Here is a 21,509-nt window from a genome sequence, read left to right as displayed (position 1 = left end):
TAGTAAAAAATATTTAAGAGATTATCTCATTGTAAACATAATTGTTTTGTATTCATTTAATACTTGTCAAGTTCTTTTAAAAAGGCCTTGGAAAAAGTTAGTTTAGTAGAGTAGTGAAAAGTATTTAATGACGAGTTTTTATGAACTGTAAAGAGATAGTTGTTCACTTCTTCTGAATGCTTCTGTGAAGTTTGCAAAATAGCTCCAAAATAATTCTTAATAAATCCCTAATTTTCAAAGATCTTGACAAGGTGCTATAGGCTGTAGAGAACGGGAGAGCAAAGGAGAGTTCCTTTACACAAGCAAAAGCTACAAGCAAAATAAAATTTACTGTAGAATTTTAAACTATTTCATAAGTACAATAATACAGTCAGGAGTTGAACCTACTAGGTGGCATGTGATTAACATAAATGTCATTGTATAAACAAATATATTTCACAGTTACCTTCTTAGTTGCAATAGAGCAAATAATTTCTCTTCCTATTTGTTCTTCAGGTGAATATTCCAACTGTTACAACAACAAAAATGCTGAAAGCAGCAATGAAGCATATAGAAGTAATAGCTAAAGCTAGACAGAAAGGTAATATTAAACATTGTATGCCATATATTTAGAAATAAATTGACCTTTCTGCTCTTATATTTGCTTTTATTTTTATTCTTTTAAATATTATCAGAAATGAATTTTCATATGAATTTTACTGAATTTAATTTTTCTACAGTAAAAAATACAGAATATTTACAGCAAGCAGCTTTAGAAGAATATGGACCATCACTCCATGTGGCTTTGAGAAGTAGAAGAGATGAACTCAATTATTTAAGAAAACTTACTGAACTTCTTTTTTCCTATATTCTGCTTCCAAAGGCAACAGATTGCGGGTATGTTATACTTCAAGTTATATTATGAAGCTCTAATATTCAGTGTGTTTAAATTTCCAATTTTTGTAAAATAGAAAAGCTAACATGTCAAAAAATCTTGCTATAGGCAGATTAGTCTTCCAGTCTTAATTTGTAACAGATAAAAGAACTTTGAATAGTTGATTCTTTCATTGTTCATGAAAACTCATCAGTGTAGGGTATGAATTTGGTGTTGTTGATGTTTGATTGTGCTAAATTTCAGTCAGTGAAGGATAATGTTTTATTTATCTTCAACCATCAGATATGCCACCTCCACTGCACAAAAGGCCACACCAGTATTGAAACTGCTTATCAGGGCCTGCATTGCAAAAAAGGATTAAATTTATTCCACATAAACTTGAATAAAATAACAAGTAGCAGACCTGTGGTTTACATGAATGCATTTTACTTGGCTCAAAACTTCTCAGATCTGTTGAATACTTATAGTTTGTCAGAAAAACCTGGTCTTTGGAATTGGTTTGAATATTTCTTTCCTTGAATTTGCAAAGCCAGATATAAAAGTAAATGGATGGGTGCATGAGTTTTGTGTTCATGTATTTGTATTTCTTCATGTTTTATGTGAATGACATATATAAGAACTTACCTCTCTGTAGTATTCTTCTTGCAGAGAGTTAATGGAGTTCTGCCTCTGGGGGTCAACTAGATAAGGAAGTCCACATCTTTTTGGCCAAGGCTTCTAGAGATATCCACCAATAAAATTCAATGGAGAATATGGAGAGACCACCATAACAACAACCTTTGCTCGTCAAAGGCATGCCTGCCCATATTTTTGCCTCTGAGTTGAGAAATCAGTGCTAGAATCAAGGACTTTTTTTTTCTAAGTGAATGGCTGCAAGTCCCAGATTTGGAATAGACTCCCTGGCCTAGTACCTTTCTGGGATATCTAGCAATAGCTGTTTTAATACCACAAACTCTGAGAGATCCCGAAGAAGTTCTGTTATGTAACTTGTCAGGAAAGAAAGATTTTTGACTCTGCAATTATGTCACCAGTCCAGTTTGAGGACCACCTTGCCTATTAGTTTATGAACAGGACTTCTATTACCACTTGTCTATACATGTTTTTATATACAAGAAATACTCTACAGAATACCTCAAAATTCACTTTCTTCCCTAGATGCCTTGTTTACTTGTCCCTTCTCTAAAGTGGTTGTAGAACCAGTTACACTGTCTAGAACAAATACCAGTTTTTCTGGAAAATCCCCCCCCCCACTGCCACTGCTTTAATCATTGCATTAACTTTGATAGGCGGATCCCATGATAGTATGTTTAGAATCAGAGAGAGAGAGAGAGAGAGAGATTCACATTCTATCTAGCTGAACAGTTCTCTGTTATCAATTAAGAAGTAGCTTCCTCACAAGTTTGCACTAGAGCAGGGGTAGGCAACCTTGGCTCTTTTATGACTCGTGGACTTCAACTCCCAGAATTTCTTAGCCAGCCATGCTGGCTCAGGAATTCTGGGAGTTGAAGTCTACGAGTCATAAAAGAGCCACGGTTGCCTACCCCTGCACTAGAGCTATGAGTATCTGCCTCAAGAAGCTGGCAGAGAAAAGGGGAAATATTTCTGGTTGCTGAGACTTCTGTAATTTTATCCTATTCTCTTTCAAGAAATCCGCGTAAGGAAACTTAAGAGAATCTTATTTTCTGGGGAGATGGAAGTTCTTAAAAGCGGCAGCAGCATCTTTTTTCTCTCTCCAAGCAGTAGCATAAAAAAGTTGGGCAGTTGCCAGGGAGTGCTCATGCAAAATTTAGAGCACTTTCTTTGAAACATTTTTAAGCTTGAGAGCCAGTTTGTTCTAGTGGTTAAGGCACTAGACTAGAAAGCGGGAGACTGAGAGTTCGAGGCCTGTCTTAGGCATGAAAGCCAGCTGGGTGACCTTCGGCCAGTCAGTCCATTTTAGGCCAACCCATCTAACAGGGTTGCTGTTGTGGGGAAAGAAGGGAAAGTGTATAAATAAATACACTTTGTGTAGTCTATGTTATGCTTTCAATTAGTTAACCTTTTTGTTTAGAAGATGCTTAGCTATTCTAGAAGTTATTTCCAATTGTCTGTTGCATTCAAGCATGTTCTTCTGAACACCTAACAGAGTAACAGCTTGGCCCCAACTCTTTTAGCTTCAGAAATGCTAGAGATTAGACATTTGATCCATTCCGGATTATGTTTTTGGCAAAGCAGTGTTGACCTCTTAGCTAATCACCCGAACAAAGTGAAAAGCTTGCAGTTCTTCAGTGTGACAGCGAAACAAAGCTTACTTGCAACTTCAACTCTTCATATAGGTTTTACATGGATTTACACCATCTACCCTCATTCCAACTATTATCCTTTCAGTCCTATGGCTTGCCTTGATTGTCTAAGAAACAGCAGGATATTACCGCAGTGATATCTAGATGTACATCATTTTATTTTATTTTTTTATTTTTATTTTTATTTTAATTCCATTTATATCCCGCCCTTCTCCGAAGACTCAGGGCGGCTTACAAGCTTAGCAGTAGCCTTCATTCTATGTATATGCCTGCTTATTAGGGCTTTCACACACCCCCAAGCGGCATTATTACAAAGTCAGCTTATTGCCCCCAACAATCTGGGTCCTCATTTTACCTACCTCGGAAGGATGGAAGGCTGAGTCAACCTTGAGCCTGGTGGGATGCGAACCTGCACTAATTGCAGGCAGCTGGTGTTACTTAAGGAGGCATTAGCCCACTGCTCCACCAAGGCAGAAATCCCACCACAGGTTTTTCTTAGCATTCTGAGGGAATCCTGCCCAGACACAAATAGTCATATGTGCAGCATGAGAAACGAAGGAAAGAAAATTATAAACCGGAAACTGTTTTTTCTTTGTTAGTACAATACATGCAGTGCCAAGCTATATCTTTCTGTGTATCTGGCTTCTCTATATGTATGCCAGGAGAGCAAATTAAATACTTAGAAATTATTAGTTATATGCAAGGATTACAAGCATCAAGAAGAAACAATGTTCCATCCAGAGATGAAAATACAGTAGGCTGCTGTCATAAAAAAATGCCCTGTGTGGCATAGAACCCTATTATTTACAGGATCACCTGCTGCCAAAAGCTAAATGAGCAGAGTCTCCATTTTTAGAAGTTACAATATGTTTCAGATGCATTTGGCATGTATTGCCTGCTTGAATTTAGTGACAGGTGTTGGGTTGGTTTTTTAAAAAAATTTATTGATTTTGACTTTTCATTCGTTTGTATGCCCCCAAAGTCACATTGAGTGGGTGGATATATAAAGACTACCAAAAAGAAAGAGTTGTGTGTGTTTGTGTGTGCGTGCACGCGTCCGTGTGCAGAGCAGTTTTCTGTGAAAAAAATGTAAGAGAAATTATATATGTATGTATTTATTTAACAGTACATTAAGAAATTCTTTACACCAGTTTAATTTGAATGCTAACTTCATGAAAGCTTATGAAAAAGGCATGATTGCATAAAATTGGCTTTTATTCTCTCCAGGACCTTCACCTTACTCATTAGAGAAATCCTATCGGGTTCTGTTTTCCTTCCCTCTATGGACTACTTAGCTGATCCGGTAAGTGCTGAGAAGCTTCAGGTCGTTTGGCTAGGCCAGAGGTAGGCAACTGTGACTCTTTTATGACTCGTGGACTTCAACTCCCAGAATTCCTGAGTTGAAGTCCACGAGTCATAAAAGAGCCGAGGTTGCTGGCTCAGGAATTCTGGGAGTTGAAGTCCACGAGTCATAAAAGAGCCGAGGTTGCCTACCCCTGGGCTAGGCCATGGCATGTGTGGTGGCTTATGAAATGTGCAATGAAGGAGGAAGGGGCTTGATGAGAACTTAGATTTTTAATGAAAAAATTAAAAAATGTTGACCTCAGGGTTGTCTCATTTTATATCCAATTGAATTATAGCTTGCAAGGGTTGGGTATCTTAGTTAGGTGCAGTGTATTTGTTGAAGAATCTTGGTGGCCTAATGGTTAAGATGGGAGATTGAAAGATCAATCCTAGGCAACGACAGATTTTTCTCTGTCAGGGCACAAATAAAAAAATATCTGCTTTGAGTTCCACGTGGTGTCAGGAAGGGCATCTGACAGTAAACTCTCAGCTCCATACAGTCACTTCCAACTGTATCCTGAATTAAGAGATTACAGGGTCATTAAAAAGGGAGTTTTTGTTGAAGAATCTTTAAAATCTGAAGTGCAGTTTCCCATTTTGCATCCCCATTCTCAGTCACTGCAGCTTGATGTGTTGGGAAAGGAAACGGGTTTGTGACATCGAGGATTGCTTCCTTCGAATAGCAGTTGTCTTTCTCTAAATGTTATCTCCTCGTCTTTCCCATTTTACCATAAAAGAACGAACATTAGAGAAGAGTTGGGAGGCAGCTAAGCTTGATAGATAAACTTCTGGTAGATAAACCTCTAAGTTGACCATATTAGAGAGAGAAATAAATTCAAATTATCATTTTATGTACATTTACACAAAGGTTCTTGTAAGCCACATCTAAGGTCTATAAAAATTGTATTGCATGTATTACATGTGCAGGCAAAGTAGTATAATAGTAGAAGAATTTCATGAAAATCAGGTTATAGAAGGCTTTGCAGAATGGAGCTGTTATGTAAGTATATGTATGGAGGAGGTTTTCCCTGTTTGCCAAATTATGAATTCCCTGTTTTTCCCCTTAAGTACAAGAAAAAATGAACTACAAAGCCCAGCCCATCAGGATCTCCTTTGTGGGGATTGAGTTCTATTTCAAAAGCATGGAGAAAGGCAAAAAGTTCCATTCAATTCTGTACTCTTCACTTGTAGAAGCAGATAATGGTATAATAATAATAACTGATCAGTGCTCCCAGAGTAATATCTAAAGGACTTCCTCAATATCTGGAAATATTGAACTTATCACAACTGAACATCTAATTTTACAAAATACTATTGTGCTTGGAACTGTCTACAGGTGAAACTCGAAAAATTAGAATATCGTGCAAAAGTTCAGTAACGCAACTTAAAAGGGGAAACTAATATATAAGATAGGCTCATTACATGCAAAGCAAGATAGTTCAAGCCATGATTTGTCATAATTGTGATGATTATGGCTTACAGCTCATGAAAACCCCAAATCCACAATCTCAGTAATTAGAATATTGTGAAAAGGTGCAATATTCTAGGCTCAAAGTGTCCCACTCTAATCAGCTAATTAAGCCATAACACCTTCAAAGGGTTCCTGAGCCTTTAAGTGGTCTCTCAGTCTGGTTCAGTAGGAATCACAATCATGGGGAAGACTGCTGACCTGACAGTTGTGCAGAAAACCATCATTGACACCCTCCATAAGGAGAGAAAGCCTCAAAAGGTAATTGCAAAAGAAGTTGGATGTTCCCAAAGTGCTGTATCAAAGCACATTAATAGAAAGTTATGTGGAAGGGAAAAGCGTGGAAGAAAAAGGTGCACAAGCAGCAGGGATGACCGCAGCCTGGAGAGGATTGTCAGGAAAAGGCCATTCAAAAGTGTTGGAGACTTTCACAGGGAGTGGACTGAGGCTGGAGTCAGTGCATCAAGAGCCACCACACACAGACGGATCCTGGAAATGGGCTTCAAATGTCATATTCCTCTTGTCAAGCCGCTCCTGAACAACAAACAACATCAGAAGCGTCTTACCTGGGCGAAAGAAACATAGACCTGGTCTGTTGCTCAGTGGTCCAAAGTCCTCTTTTCTGATGAGAGCAACTTTTGCATCTCATTTGGAAACCAAGGACCCAGAGTCTGGAGGAAGAATGGAGAGGCACACACTGCAAGATGCTTGAAGTCCAGTGTGAAGTTTCCACAGTCTGTGTTGATTTGGGGAGCCATGTCATCTGCTGGTGTTGGTCCACTGTGCTTCATTAAGTCCAGCGTCAATGCAGCCGTCTACCAGGATATTTTGGAGCATTCATGCTTCCTTCTGCAGACGAGCTTTATGGGGATGCTGACTTCATTTTCCAGCAGGACTTGGCACCTGCCCACACTGCCAAAAGCACCAAACCCTGATTCAATGACCGTGGGATTACTGTGCTTGATTGGCCAGCAAACTCGCCTGACCTGAACCCCATAGAGAATCTATGGGGCATTGCCAAGAGAAAGATGAGAGACATGAGACCGAACAATGCAGAAGAGCTGAAGGCCGCTATTGAAGCATCCTGGTCTTCCATAACACCTCAGCAGTGCCACAGGCTGATAGCTTCCATGGCACGCCGCATTGAGGCAGTAATTGCTGCAAAAGGGGCCCAAACCAAGTACTGAGTACGTATGCATACTTATACTTTTCAGAGGTCCGATATTGTTCTATGTACACTCCTTGTTTTATTGATTGCATGTAATATTCTAATTTATTGAAATTGTGGATTTGGGGTTTTCATGAGCTGTACGCCATAATCATCACAATTATGACAAATCACGGCTTGAACTATCTTGCTTTGCATGTAATGAGTCTATCTCATATATTAGTTTCCCCTTTTAAGTTGCATTACTGAAATAAATGAACTTTTGCACGATATTCTAATTTTTCGAGTTTCACTTGTAAATTCTTAAACTGTATCTTAATAATTGTTAGGTCCTTCGTTTCCATCAGTCTCAGTCTTAGGTGTGAATCTAACTGTAGATAACCTACACTTATTAAATTTCTATGGCTGGTGTACTGAGGGCTCTATTTCTAGAGCAAGGCTTTTCAACCAGTGATACAGGTACCACCTGTGGTACATTGGCACCTGGCAGGTGGTGCATGACCATCCTAGAAAAGTAGTGGGGGAGGGGAATGAGCTGAATCGGTGGCAGCACCGCACAAGCCTGAGCGAGAGATGGCTGGAGCTGCAGGGCTGTCAGGGCTCAGCAGAAGCGCCAGGATCAGTGCTTCTTCGGGGCTGTCAGGGCTCAGCGGAAGCGCCAGGATCAGCGCCAGGCTCCAGCTGGAGCTTGGTGCTGATCCTGGCGCTTCTGAGCCCAGAAGAAGCGCCTATCAGCTGGAATGTTGCAGCATCTCCAGGGTTCTTGTGATTTACATTCAGATGCTTGGCAACTGATTTATATTTATGATGGTCATAGTTTCCCAGGCTCATGTGAAGTGACCAATACCTGCTGCAACCACCCAGCAGACGGGGGATAAAAACCAGACACCCACACACCCACACACACACACCTCACCTCCGCTGACAATCCTCAACAGAAATGCTCACAACAATGAAAACTTCGAACAGGAGGAAGAGCACCGCCGGGCAGGCAGGCAGGTGTCTTGCTCAGCTGTGGCTTGGGGGGCACTTTTTTCAGTGCCATTGTAACTTCGAACAGTCACTGAGCGAACTGTTCTAAGTTGAGGACTACCTGTACTTCACTTTTTTCCTTTTTTTTTTTTTTGGTCATCAAGTTTTTGACACCTTGCTAGGCGACTGGTGGTACTCGGATGTTGCCATATCCTGAAAGTGGTACAATGGGTGAAAAGGTTGAAAAGCCCTATTCTAGAACATATTGCTGTTTCAGTGTACATTATGGGACCAGAAATAGAGGTGGAGGTGGTAGTACAAGTTGTGGCATTTTTTCCCCCAAACTTGATCCTTCCTCCCTTCTTCCTGTAGTGCTCTTCTACTAGAGCCCTGGGCTTGGTCTATCAATATTCAATTTTATGAAAAAATTAATAAAAATCAGGGTTGCCCAACATTCCTTTTGTCATTGGGCAGAGGAACAAAAAGGTATGTAGCATTCTCTTTGCTACCATGTAGAGATAATCTGGATATTTACATTCCAAATCTGGTAGCCTCACCCTAACTGGATGTGTTGAGTATGTAGGAAAAGGAAGTAGGTGGTTAGGTGGAATCTCATACGGTTCTGGGCCCCAAAGTGGTGGTTTATGTCTCAGTTTTACAAAGACGTTGGCTGATTTCCCAATAAGTCTTTCACACAAGTTGGAAGAAGGGCAGAAGTGCCGAATTCTTCTAATGGTGGGGCTTAAGAGTCTTTAAGAAATGTTTCTAAGGAAAATATAACATGAGGTGCTTTTTGTCTCAGCTACCTCTTAAATATGTCTGCCTTTTCTTTTAGGATACTGTGAACCACTTAATACTTATCTTCATTGATGATAGCCCAGTGAGTACTACAAGAAAAAAAGAATTATAGTAATTGTGAAATCATACAGTTTTGTTCCTGGATGCTGGATATTTTTTTTCTGGATTTTTTTCTTACAGCCTGAAATAGCAACTGAACCTGCTTCACCTTTGGTTCCTTTCTTGCAGAAATTTGCAGAACCTAGAAACGAAAAATCTTATGTAAGTGTGAAAAAAAAGCTTGTTAAGTGTATATGCCTTTAATTAGAAAATGATGACATGGATAGTTAGAAATAAATTCCATATTGAATCTTCTCTTAAGGCCTTGCACTTTGAAATGAAAGAATTTGAAGACAAGCAGGATCTTTTCTTTCTATTTATGAGTTTTTTGAAGAAAGAAGGAAAAGTACACGTACTGCAATTTTACCTGGAGTTAGGTAAGAAATCCTTCTTAATATGTTATCTTTTTAGTTACATGAAATAAAAATTCATTGTAAAAAAAAAATAGTTGCTTCCGCAATGCAATTAAAGGCTGCGCTAGCAAAACGGAAAGTATAAAGTGGCTTCCAAACTAAAGCTTATCATCTAATACATTGTCATAAAAGAGGATGGAAAGGAAGAAGGAAAACAAGGGGAAAACTAATTTTTAAAGTCATACTTATTACATTAAAATATAAGTTTGGACAAATAGCTTTTTGTTGAAGTTTTTCAGATTATGTATTGAACTCAAATTTCTTAAAATAAAGTACTCTGAATTTTTTTTTAAAAGTGAGCTGAATTGGAAAACCTCTCTGATGCATCATTCTGTTTATATTGTAGTAGCTATTGGGTACCAGTTAGAAGCTCCCATGCAGGGGGATTGAATCTGTATCCTGCCATTTATGAAATAATTATCTCCTGGGCTGCCAAAAATACAAACCTTTTTTTTAATTATTTTTTTATTTTAATTCCATTTATATCCCGCCCTTCTCCGAAGACTCAGGGCGGCTTACAAGCTTAGCAGTAGCCTTCATTCTATGTATATGCCTGCTTATTAGGGCTTTCACACACACCCCCAACCGGCATTATTACAAAGTCAGCTTAATTGCCCCCAACAATCTGGGTCCTCATTTTACCTACCTCGGAAGGATGGAAGGCTGAGTCAACCTTGAGCCTGGTGGGATGCGAACCTTCACTAATTGCAGGCAGCTGGTGTTACTTAAGGAGGCATCAGCCCACTGCTCCACCAAGGCTCTTTTCCCATTTGTAAAATGTTAGGTTAGTAATTTGGGCAGGCTCTCCTTTGAAAAGCATTTTTTTTCCTTTATAACCTGAAGGAAGGATTAACATTTTGAGAGTTGTCTTCTCCCTAACCACTTCTATACAATTTGGCTTCACTTGACTTTTTTGCCTTGTGAATTGCCTTAAATCAGTCTCTGACTTTGCTAATATAAAATCAAGGGTTTTTTGGTTTTTTTTGTACTTCTACTCTATGATACTGCCGTTTTTTACAGATCAAAGAATCTTCAGTTGTATCTCAAGGGGTAAAAGCAGTGGTTGCAAAGTATCCCTTAATGTAACACCCCCAAACTCCTCTGGATTATTTGAATTTTCATAGTTTTCTGAAGAACCTAAATACATTTTGCGAATGTCTAGGTTCATTTATATGAAGTTGGATGGGATTTCATGTTGTCTCAGGGAGCCACAGAATCTTCATGCTGGCCAAATTCAATTCTGAATTTAGATTCGTATACCTTTCCTTGCAAATGAATTTCTCTGGTTCTTGGTAAGAGAGACAATGCCAAGTAATTTCTAGCAAATGCAAAGTTTACTTACTGGTATTTATTCAACAGTGTTACTGTTGAAATTGCAGTTGGTGGAAAAAATATTGAGAATATTTTAAAGTAAAGGATTAACCGGTTTGCATTTAAACATTTTTGGTAGAGGACAGGAAGGCCTGGAGGAACGTTGTCCATAGGGTCGCGATGGGTCGGACACGACTTCGCAACTAACAACAACAACATTTAAACATTTTACATTTATGTTTATTTTAAAATATCTGATTACATGTTAATATATTACAGCAAATTTTTGTATTTCACGTCTTGATTTCCCCACCACCACCACCCCTTTTTTTTTTCACCCAGACTTAATTCTCTTTCTATAGTTGGTTTTATGGCTTAGGAAAAAGCACTGTGAGAGGCAGCACTTTAACTTTGATTAAATTTCAACTTACTGTTTGGCCAAAGATAGAACTTAGTCATCAGTGATGCATCCTATTCTAAATTTTACAGAGATAAATATATGGCAAGGATCCCAAAGCAGATTTGTTGCTGGGGTTTGTGTTGTTATCATAATCCAGTGTTTATGGATTTAATAGGTAAAACTATCAAAATATATAAAGAACATTTTTAATAAAGGAAAACTGCCAGTGTTTGGAACTCAGTACATTTCTTTCTTTCTTTCTTTTTTATCCCCATCCACAGAGCAATTTAATAATAGAATTTTGCAGGCAGAATTATCAGATTCTGAGAAAATGTCCCTGCATGAAGAAGTCAAGAAAATCTATGAAACATATTGCTTAGATGAAAGCGTTGACAAAATTAAATTTGATTCTTTCATTGTGGAAGAGATACAAAGTAGTAAGTGAAATCAAAAGGAAAATATATTTGAAGTTATTGCATTTTTTCTGTATGGTACTTGTAGAATAATACAGATATTGGCATGAATACGTCTTAGCAATATTAAGAATTTGGGGCATTGTGGTGCCATTACCTATGGAGGATTATATTGGGAAAGGCTGGTCTACTCAATGAGCATATAACAAGGAAATTCTAGCATTCCCTAATTATATAAAAAAATGCTCTCTCTTTGTACCTTGATCAGCCCCCCCCCCCCCAATATTTCCCATGAAATGAGAAACAAACAGATGTGGTGCCTTAGTAAAATCAAGGTTGACTTCTGATGACTTCATGGAAATGTACACGTAACTTTTTGACAACAATACAGAAGTCATTTTCAGTGGCTTCTTTTGGGATATCCTTTCAGTTCCCTAGTCTAAACTATAGATTTGGGATTCCTTGAAGTCTCCCATTCAGTTATCTATCTATGTCTGCCTGCCTGCCTGCCTGCCTATCTATCTATCTATCTGTCTGTCTGTCTGTCTGTCTGTCTGTCTATCTATGTATCTGTCTGTCTGTCTGTCTATCTATCTATGTTTCTGTCTGTCTGTCTATCTATCTATCTATCTATCTATCTATCTATCTATCTATCTATCTATCTATCTATGTATCTATCTATCTATCTATCTATCTATCTATCTATCTATCTATCTATCTATCTATCTATCTATCTATGTATCTGTCTGTCTATCTATCTATGTATCTGTCTGTCTGTCTGTCTATGTATCTGTCTGTCTATCTATCTATCATCTATCTATGTATCTATGTCTATGTATCTATCTATCTATCTATGTATCTGTCTGTCTATCTATCTATCTATCTGTCTGTCTGTCTGTCTGTCTATGTATCTGTCTGTCTGTCTATCTATCTATCTATCTATCTATCTATCTATCTATCTATCTATCTATCTATCTATCTATCTATCTATCTATCTATCTATGTATCTGTCTATCTATCTATCTGTCTGTCTGTCTATCTATGTATCTGTCTGTCTGTCTGTCTGTCTATCTATCTATCTATCTATCTATCTATCTATCTATCTATCTATGTATCTGTCTGTCTATCTATCTATGTATCTGTCTGTCTGTCTGTCTGTCTATCTCTATCTATCTATCTATCTATCTATCTATCTATCTATCTATCTATGTATCTGTCTGTCTGTCTATCTATCTATCTATCTATCTATCTATCTATCTATCTATCTATCTATCTATGTATCTGTCTGTCTGTCTATCTATCTATCTATCTATCTATCTATGTATCTATGTATCTGTCTGTCTGTCTGTCTATCTCTCTATCTCTCTCTCTATCTCTCTATCTATCTATCTATCTATCTATCTATCTATCTATCTATCTATCTATGTATCTGTCTGTCTGTCTATCTATCTATCTATCTATCTATGTATCTATGTATCTGTCTGTCTGTCTGTCTATCTCTCTATCTCTCTCTCTATCTCTCTATCTATCTATCTATCTATCTATCTATCTATCTATCTATCTATCTATCTATCTATCTATCTATCTATCTATCATCTATTTGGGATTCCTTGAGGTTTGTTTGTTTGTTTGTTTGTTCATTCATTTACTGAACTTACAAATGGATAGCTTATATAGTTGTAAACACATTAAAAACGAAGAACAAGTAACATAGCACATCAGACATATGGGCTCAACCAATTTCTCCTAGCCCCATTCTACTTAATTTCTAAACTCAAACAAAATCAGCCAAATGCTGCTGAGACAGATGTCTTAATCCTTAAATATTAAACTTTCCTATAACTAAATGTTTTCGTATTTATTATTGACATGTCTCACATTTTCATCTATAGTTGCTGAAGGCCCCTATAAGGAAGTTGTGAAGCTACAACAAATGCGGTGTTTCTTTGAAGCCTATGAACAAGTTTTCTCACTCTTAGAGAATGTCTTCATACCTAAATTCTGCCACACGAATGAGGTAACAAGTATTTGTTTATATTTGAACCACCTCAGTTTGTAATTTTGTATTTGTTTATATTTGAACCACCTCAGTTTGTAATTTTAACTTTTTTTTCAGTTTTACGTCTTGAAATTTTCGAGCTCAAGGAATCTATTTGCTTTTTGTCTCTCAACTGACATAATTCTAGAATGAAATAACTCCTCTATATTAGCTCTAATGTCTGCACATATTCCAGTATTCTGCAATGAATTAACCCCTCTATTTTAGCTCTAATGTCTTAAAGTATTCTAGACTTATGGAATGAAATAACCCCTCTGCTTTAGCTCTAATGTCTGCTTAAATTATTGCAGTGCATATGTGTGGCGCTTCCTTAAAAATAATAGAGAGATAATAATGTAGAATACTGACAGAAATTGAGCATAATGATCATGTTGTGCCACTATGGCTAGTATCTGTACTAACTACTAATTCTTGGTCCATTCAAAGCGCTGGTTTCCTCTTTTAATGTCTGTCTAGGTTTAAGAGAGGTCTCTTCTCTAATACATAGGCTTGTGAAAGTCTTTTCCAGTACATTTTTTTCTATTTTAGAGAGGTTCACCAGGATGGACCCTAGTGTCGTCTTGGTATCAGGCAAATATTTGTTTCAGCTCACTTTTTTTACTGTCACAAATATGTACTGTACATTTTTAAAAATCATAATACAGTATCAGAAAATATGTTCAAACATTTTAGTTATTGCTATCTACTGTTTAGGTCTTTAAGACCTTGGTGGAGCAGTGGGCTAATGCCTCCTTAAGTAACACCAGCTGCCTGCAATTAGTGCAGGTTCGCATCCCACCAGGCTCAAGGTTGACTCAGCCTTCCATCCTTCCGAGGTAGGTAAAATGAGGACCCAGATTGTTGGGGGCAATTAAGCTGACTTTGTAATAATGCCGCTTGGTGTGTGTGTGAAAGCCCTAATAAGCAGGCATATACATCGAATGAAGGCTATTGCTAAGCACATTGGTTTGTGCTTAAATTGTAAGCCGCCCTGAGTCTTCGGAGAAGGGCGGGATATAAATGGGATTAAAAAATAATAATAATAATAATAGATTTCAGTATTGTCCTGTTTTCCATGCTGCTACGTATATGAACTATAGTGTTTTTTATTTCTAATATGTATCTTTGTAAAATTGTTTCTGAAGAAAATATAATATAACAAATGGAAGCAATTTTCAACTATTTTCCCTTATTTAGTATTTCAAGTACCTCTTTCAAGAAGTTGAATCCCCAACACGCAATTCCAAGTCAAACAAGTAAGTACAGGGTTAGGGTTAGTCCTCAATTTATGACCACAATTGGGAGTGGAAATCTTGTGTAAGTTGAGGCACCCATGTGATTGGACCCATTTTATTTTTTACATTTCCTGCAGTGATAATTAAGCAAAAGAACACAGTTGTTAAGCAAACCCATTCTTCTGCATGGACTTTTTTTTTTGCTGGAAAGTGGCAAAATAGGTCACAAATAATGGTCACATGATTGCGGGATGCTTCAACTGTGGTAAAAGTGAGCCAGTTGCCAAGACCCAAAATGGGATCATGTGACTGCAGGGGGTGGCAACTTTTTACAACAACTGTGCTTTATTGTGCCATAAAGTACCCATTCGGAGCTGTCATATCTCCAAATGGTCATAAATAAATGGTCATAAGGCGAGGACTGCTTGTATAATATACATGCATGTGTAGAAAGTTTTAAAGAATGTATCTGTTGGGTGGGTTCATTACAATTCACGTTAATTTTTGAAAATGAACTATTATGCATCTTTGGCTTTTAATTCAATATGTCATTCTTTTAAATACAGGCAGCCCTCTGGTTATGACAGCAATTGGGACCGGAATTTTCATTGCTACTTAATGGAAATTATAGTAAAGCGATCATAAAATGAGAGGCTATGTGACTGAATCACCCTAGAGACAGCAATCCCAGTTGCCATCATAATCCCAAGACCACACAGGTCATTAAGTGGGGAGTAGCAGGTGTCCCAGGCAAACAGGACGGTGGATGAGAGCTACAAGTGGAGGGGGGAGTGTCCATTCTGCCCACCAAGAAGGGACCTCAGCAACTGTGCACTACTGCCAGTTGGGGCAATCCTCCTGCTGGGCAGCGAGATGGGGACGGTTCCCCGGTGCCCCCCTCCTGCTTAGCCAGGATGCCTGGTAGTGATTCTTGGCTGCTACTCAGCTAAGGGCTTCCAGCATAGCAGGATTAGCCAGAGGGGAAGGCAGCCGTGAGTCCAGTGGAGGGAAGGCAGGGCAAAAGGCAAAGGTCAGCTGGGGGTGGAAGGGAGGCAGTTGTATATGCAGGGCTGTCTGCAAGCACCCAAATTTTGATTATGCCAGACATGTCAAACACAAGGCCCGGGGGCCGGATCCGGATCCGGCCCGCGAAGTGGTTTCATGTGGCCCGGAAAGCCATCCTGGAAACAGTGAGGGAACAGCCCCCACTGCCTTGGCCCTGACCCAGAGACCCTCCTTCTGCCAGAGACCCTCAGATCTGTCCCACTCCTGCCCAGGCCCCCATAGGCACCCTTGATTCCAACGATGTAGAGCTGGCCATGCCCACCTAGTAGGCCATACGCACTCTAGCCACGCCCACCCAGTAGGCCACGCCCACCCTGGCCATACCCACCCGGCCCCTTGAGGGCAACCATAATGCTGATGCGGCCCTCAATGAAATTGAGTTTGACACCCCTGGATTATGCGATCACAGAAGCCAGAACTTGGACGGGCAGTCATAAGTGTTTATTCAGCACCATTGTAACTTTGAACAGTCGCTAAAGGACTGGACGTAACCTGAGGACTATCTGTATTCTTTCTTCCATAACTGACAATGTCAGTAAGGCCATATTGTGACAAAACGGCCATATTAACAAGAGGCAGAAGTCTTCGCATTTGTCATCCAGTGTGGCGCCCAACGACAACAATGTGTCTGTTAAACATGGCTTTTGATGCCTATCCTATTAAACTATTTTTTTTTAGTCTTTTCATTAAAAATAAATAGGAATTACCGTATGGCAGAGCGCTATAGCCTCTGTTTAGCAAACTTTTATGTGGAGCACTAGTTCAACATTACTTCCATGATACAACACACTTTCCCAAAAACAAAACTTCTGGGATGTTTTGTTTCATATTGCTGTCCAGCAGTTCCAGGAAGCAGGACAACTTTCTGTCCTACCATTGAGCAGCTTGGAGAAACACCCTGAGCAAATTGCATTCGTAGTTGTATCAAGGTGAAACATAGCTGTGGCACAGGGATTACTAATTATCTCATTAGTTTTACCAATGAAAGAAAATTAAGTCAAAAAAAACAACCACGCAGTTTTGTGGTCTGCCTTCCTCTTTTTTATTTGGTTGGTTCCTCTCAAGCCTCCCAAGAACCAAGAGGGCGGGATATAAATGGAATTAAAATAAAATAAATAAAATAAAATTTATTGTTCTTCACCTTTAGTAAGATCACACCTGGAATCTTGTGTTTAGTTTTGCTCACATTACAAAAAAGATGTTGAGACTTTGGAAAAAGCGCAGAGAAGAGCAACTAAGATGATTAAAGGCCTGGAAACCAAAACATATGAAGAACGACTACAGGAATTGGCTAGTTTAGAGAAAAGAAGAAATAGGGTGGCATGAAAGTAGTATTCCAGTATTTGAGGGGCTACCATAAAGAAGAGTGGGTCAACTTCCAAAGCACCAGAATGCAAGACAAGAAATAATGGATGGAAACTAATCAAGGAGAGAATTAAGAAGAAGCTTCCTAACAGTGAGAACAATTAACCAGTGAAACAGCTTGCCATCAGAAGCTGTGGGTGCTTCATCACTGGAGGTTTTTAAGAAGAGACTGGACAGCCATCTGTCTGAGATGATATAAGGTCTCCTGCTTGAGCAGGGGATTGGATTAGAAGACCTCCAAGGTCCCTTCCTGCTCTATTCTGATTGATTGATTGAGTCTTGCCAAACTAAAGCACTTATTTGCATAGCTGCAGATATAATCTGAGAGTTGCTAGGGGGGGGGGAGCCATTTTTACCCACTTCTTTCTGACTAAACGTTCCAAGCTCAGCTGCCTCTTTCCCCTCTGAAAGGCAGTTTCTCCCTCTTGGGAATCCAGACTACATTCCACCACAGCTGCACAGGGAAAAAAAAAAAGAAACCATTTTGTCCTCCTAGTTTCCTTTTACTTGATTGAAACAATGGATGTAAAGTAACGTGCTATGGTAAGCTTGTAAATTATATACATTTTGCCAATAAGACTGCTTAAATATACCCTTTTGAAGTATTTTCTCATTTTGAAATTATTATGAATGTGCCATTTGCTGCTTGTTTTATGCAGAAGCATGCTTAGAAGAGGAGAATCGTCTGGAATCAGAAGTATAAGCAGTAAAATTAAAGGAGTATTCAAGAGCACTACAATGGAAGGGGCTGTGTTACCTGACTATCTCCTTGCTGAAGGAGAGGATGATTTTGTGAGTTGAGCTAACAATTCTGATTGCACAGTTCAACGCTGTGTGTATTTTATTACACATCTGCCAAGCCTTTCTGCATTGTTCTTTTCATCTGTTCCAAGTCCTTTTTCATTTTGATTTATGTTTGTTGTCTGTCAACATAACTTAGACCATGAACGTGACTTTCCAGTAATGAAGCTCTTTCATTTACACAGGTAGTCCTCGACTTACAACCACAATTTTGCCCAAAATTTCCGTTCTTAATTGAATTTCGACCCATTTTACAATCTTTCTTGCCACAGTTGTTAAGAGAATCACCACAGTTGTTAAGTTAGTAAGATGGTTGTTAAGTGAATCTGGCTTCCCCCATTGACTTTGCTTGCAGAAGGTCTCAAAAAGTGATCATATGACCCCGAGACATTGCATTCGTCATAAATATGAGTCAGTTGCCAAGGATGTGAATTTTGATCGTGTGACCATGGGGATGCTGCAATGGTCACAAGTGTTAAAATTGGTCATAAGTCACTTTTTTCAGTGCCATTGTAACTTTGAACAGTCACTAAATGGGCTGTTCTAAGTTGAGGATTCTAAGTTGAGTATTTGGGATCATGTGGCACTTTTCAAAATTAATCCTCCCCATCCCAGATACCTTTCATTTGGGTGGACTTCAGTTCCTAGAATTTTTAGTATTAGTCAGCTAGCTGGGAATTTTCATCTCACATAATTGGAGATGGCAGTGTCTAGGGGGAAGAGAGGTGTCCAAAAGAAAGCGGGGGCAAAGGTGAAGGAGACAACGATGTCACAGCAGCATGCTGAAAGCCCAACCCCTTTGTACATTAATTATATTGCACACACCTACAAAGAGATGGGACTTGCATATATCTTTTCATAGATAATTAAATGCGGAACCTTTAATTCATCGTGTCAGCATCTCCCAATAAAATTAGCTAATCATATGAGGCAATATCTGTGTCATATTGCATTAAATTTTCTACATATATTACATATTACATGTGCAAGTATCTGATAGCTAGCAAAAGAATTTGTGAATAACATAATTATTTGTTGCCCCTTTCATAAAAGAAAACTATAAATGAAAGTGATTCAAATTATCTCTACTAAGTACTCTTTTTAACTATGTAATTAATTTAGATTGGTTTATAAAACACATATGGAGATATGCATACAATTCAGCCTACATTGCACAAAATAAATATGATTTGATGGCCTGGTGCGGTATGTAATTTTTCAGAACAATTCTTATTAATTTCCTATTTAATTCTTTCTGTTTGCTTCCCTGTTCGCTTACACTTTAAGAAACACATGGGTACAGATAATCTTTGCTTAGTGACTGCCTCATTTAACAACTGTTAAAATTGCAAAGGTGCTAAAAAAAACTTTATAAGCAATGTCTCAAGTGTATGATCTTCACAGTCTCCCTCCCTCATCATTATAGTCAGTACACATTGTTCTTTGGCTCACCTGTTTATTTTTATTTATTTATTTATTTTATTTATTTTAATTCCATTTTATATCCTGCCCTTCTCCGAAGACTCAGGGCGGCTTACAAGCTTAGCAGTAGCCTTCATTCTATGTATATGCCTGCTTATTAGGGCTTTCACACACACCCCAAGCGGCATTATTACAAAGTCAGCTTAATTGCCCCCAACAATCTGGGTCCTCATTTTACCTACCTCGGAAGGATGGAAGGCTGAGTCAACCTTGAGCCTGGTGGGATGCGAACCTGCACTAATTGCAGGCAGCTGGTGTTACTTAAGGAGGCATTAGCCCACTGCTCCACCAAGGCTCTTATCCCCCTCTTGTAGAGTGGATGGGGAATACAATGGACTCTTTGCACTGGCATTGGCAGCCAGTGCTTTTGTTGTCTACTCAGTATTGTGTTATACTTATTATTTATTTATTTATTATTTATTAATTTAATTTGTATACCACCCTTCTCCCGAAGGACTCAGGGCGGTGAACAGGGCAATACATATTAAAAAACAAGATACAAAAATTAAAAGCGATTAAACAACAGTGCCCATGAATAAATTAGTACATATTAAAAAGTTAAAACCGATTTATAAAACCCAACCCCATCCCATCAGGCCAGGCCAGCTTGTTCAAAAAGGTAGGTTTTGAGATCGCACCGGAAGGAGCGGAGGTCAGGCGCCATCCGGAGCTCGGCCGGAAGATGGTTCCATAAATCCGGCGCGCCCACAGAGAACGCCCTCCCCCTGGGGGCCACCAGTCGACATTCTTTGACCGGTGATACCCTGAGGAGGCCCTCTCTGTGGGAGCGTACTGGGCGGAGGGAAGTTGACTTATTAAGTTACTTATTCTCTTGCAATCCCTTATTCTCCAATGAATGTAAACACAAACATTAATGCCCTTCTTGCTAGTTAAGCCAATGTCAGAGTAAGCATTCCAAGAGCAGGAGAATAGTTAGGAGGGAAACTAATGCCAAAAGTGTGAATCTGATTAGTCTTCTCAGTTTTAAGGTGCTATCCCAGCAGGGAAAGCACAGTCATGGTCCCACTTAGTGACTGCTTTGCTTAATAACAGAGGTGTTGATTCAGTTGTGATTGCTAAACGACTATTTGTACAACTGCAAAACGTAAGTGCTTGGCGGAATTAGGAGAAATTCCTCATAATCAAACATCTTTGTATTTATGTTGCTTACTTTCAAATTCTTTTGTCACTATTGAAAAATTGTATGTATCCTCTGTTATAGAATCATTGAATCAATTTAGTACAAAGTTAATCATAACCTATCTTGCTTTTAATTTAAAGCAAGCTAATGATAGAGTTCATATTTTGATTTTTCATCAAATTATGGTTCCATCATATTATGGTTGAGTGGAGAAAACATATCTCAAATCAGTGGTATTTTTTCAAAAGATAACTTTACATTTATTTAACTTTTAAGTGCAGTCTTAATTTTCGTTCTACAGTTTTCTTTCCATTTTGTTCAAATAGCTTGTCATATTTAACACTTCTGTTTCCACTGTAAATACAGTGGAAAAACAGGATCTCTACTATGCACATGGTACAATACATGTAGTCACCTAGGCTGGAATTGCCGTTGATGTGGTACTTTTTACTGTAGATTGAAGAAGGCATTATGGTAATGGAAGATGATTCACCTGTGGAGGCACTTAGTATGCCTAATACACCTCGCAATCTTGCTGCTTGGAAAATTACCATTCCTTATGTTGACTTCTTTGAAGACCCCTCGCTTGAAAAGAAAGAAAGGAGAGAGAGAATTCCTGTATTTTGCATTGATGTGGAAAGAAATGACAGGTTGGCAGGTAAGCATTATAAAATGCATGCACAAAGTCTTCCAACACTTTTAGCATTTATGCTCAGTTTGACACTTGTGTTGTCTCAGATAATGTTTCCAAAATCCTTAAGCCCTGAAAAATGGAAGAATGAAAACATCTGACATTTTACGACGTGAAGAATGATTGTAAAATATGGCATTCGTGGTAGA

At 38.7% G+C, this 21,509-nt stretch overlaps 1 protein-coding gene across 8 annotated transcripts in view; it reads left to right on the top strand.

Moving 5' to 3' along the window:
- Positions 1–21,509, top strand: part of SNX14 (sorting nexin 14) — a 43,827-nt gene that overhangs the window by 7,836 nt on the left and 14,482 nt on the right. For 7 of the 8 annotated variants that reach the window (XR_014024623.1, XR_014024624.1, XR_014024625.1 and 4 more), the window contains 11 exons: positions 496–580; positions 720–876; positions 4,384–4,459; positions 8,944–8,988; positions 9,087–9,167; positions 9,268–9,382; positions 11,411–11,566; positions 13,435–13,559; positions 14,778–14,836; positions 17,905–18,037; positions 21,126–21,327. Coding sequence is in view for 5 of the 8 variants with exons in the window: in XM_081313905.1 (XP_081170031.1) it covers positions 496–580; positions 720–876; positions 4,384–4,459; positions 8,944–8,988; positions 9,087–9,167; positions 9,268–9,382; positions 11,411–11,566; positions 13,435–13,559; positions 14,778–14,836; positions 17,905–18,037; positions 21,126–21,327 (1,234 nt within the window). In the remaining 3 variants the exon portion in view is untranslated. The remainder of the gene's footprint in view (positions 1–495; positions 581–719; positions 877–4,383; positions 4,460–8,943; positions 8,989–9,086; positions 9,168–9,267; positions 9,383–11,410; positions 11,567–13,434; positions 13,560–14,777; positions 14,837–17,904; positions 18,038–21,125; positions 21,328–21,509) is intronic. The other variant, XM_081313906.1, reaches the window with a different exon arrangement.

This window comes from Vipera berus (assembly GCF_964194415.1).
Source record: "Vipera berus genome assembly, chromosome: 1".
In the NCBI taxonomy this organism is placed as follows: Eukaryota; Metazoa; Chordata; class Lepidosauria; order Squamata; family Viperidae; genus Vipera; species Vipera berus.
Note: the sequence above shows the minus strand (reverse complement) of the source record. Positions and strands in the feature narration are given on the sequence as shown.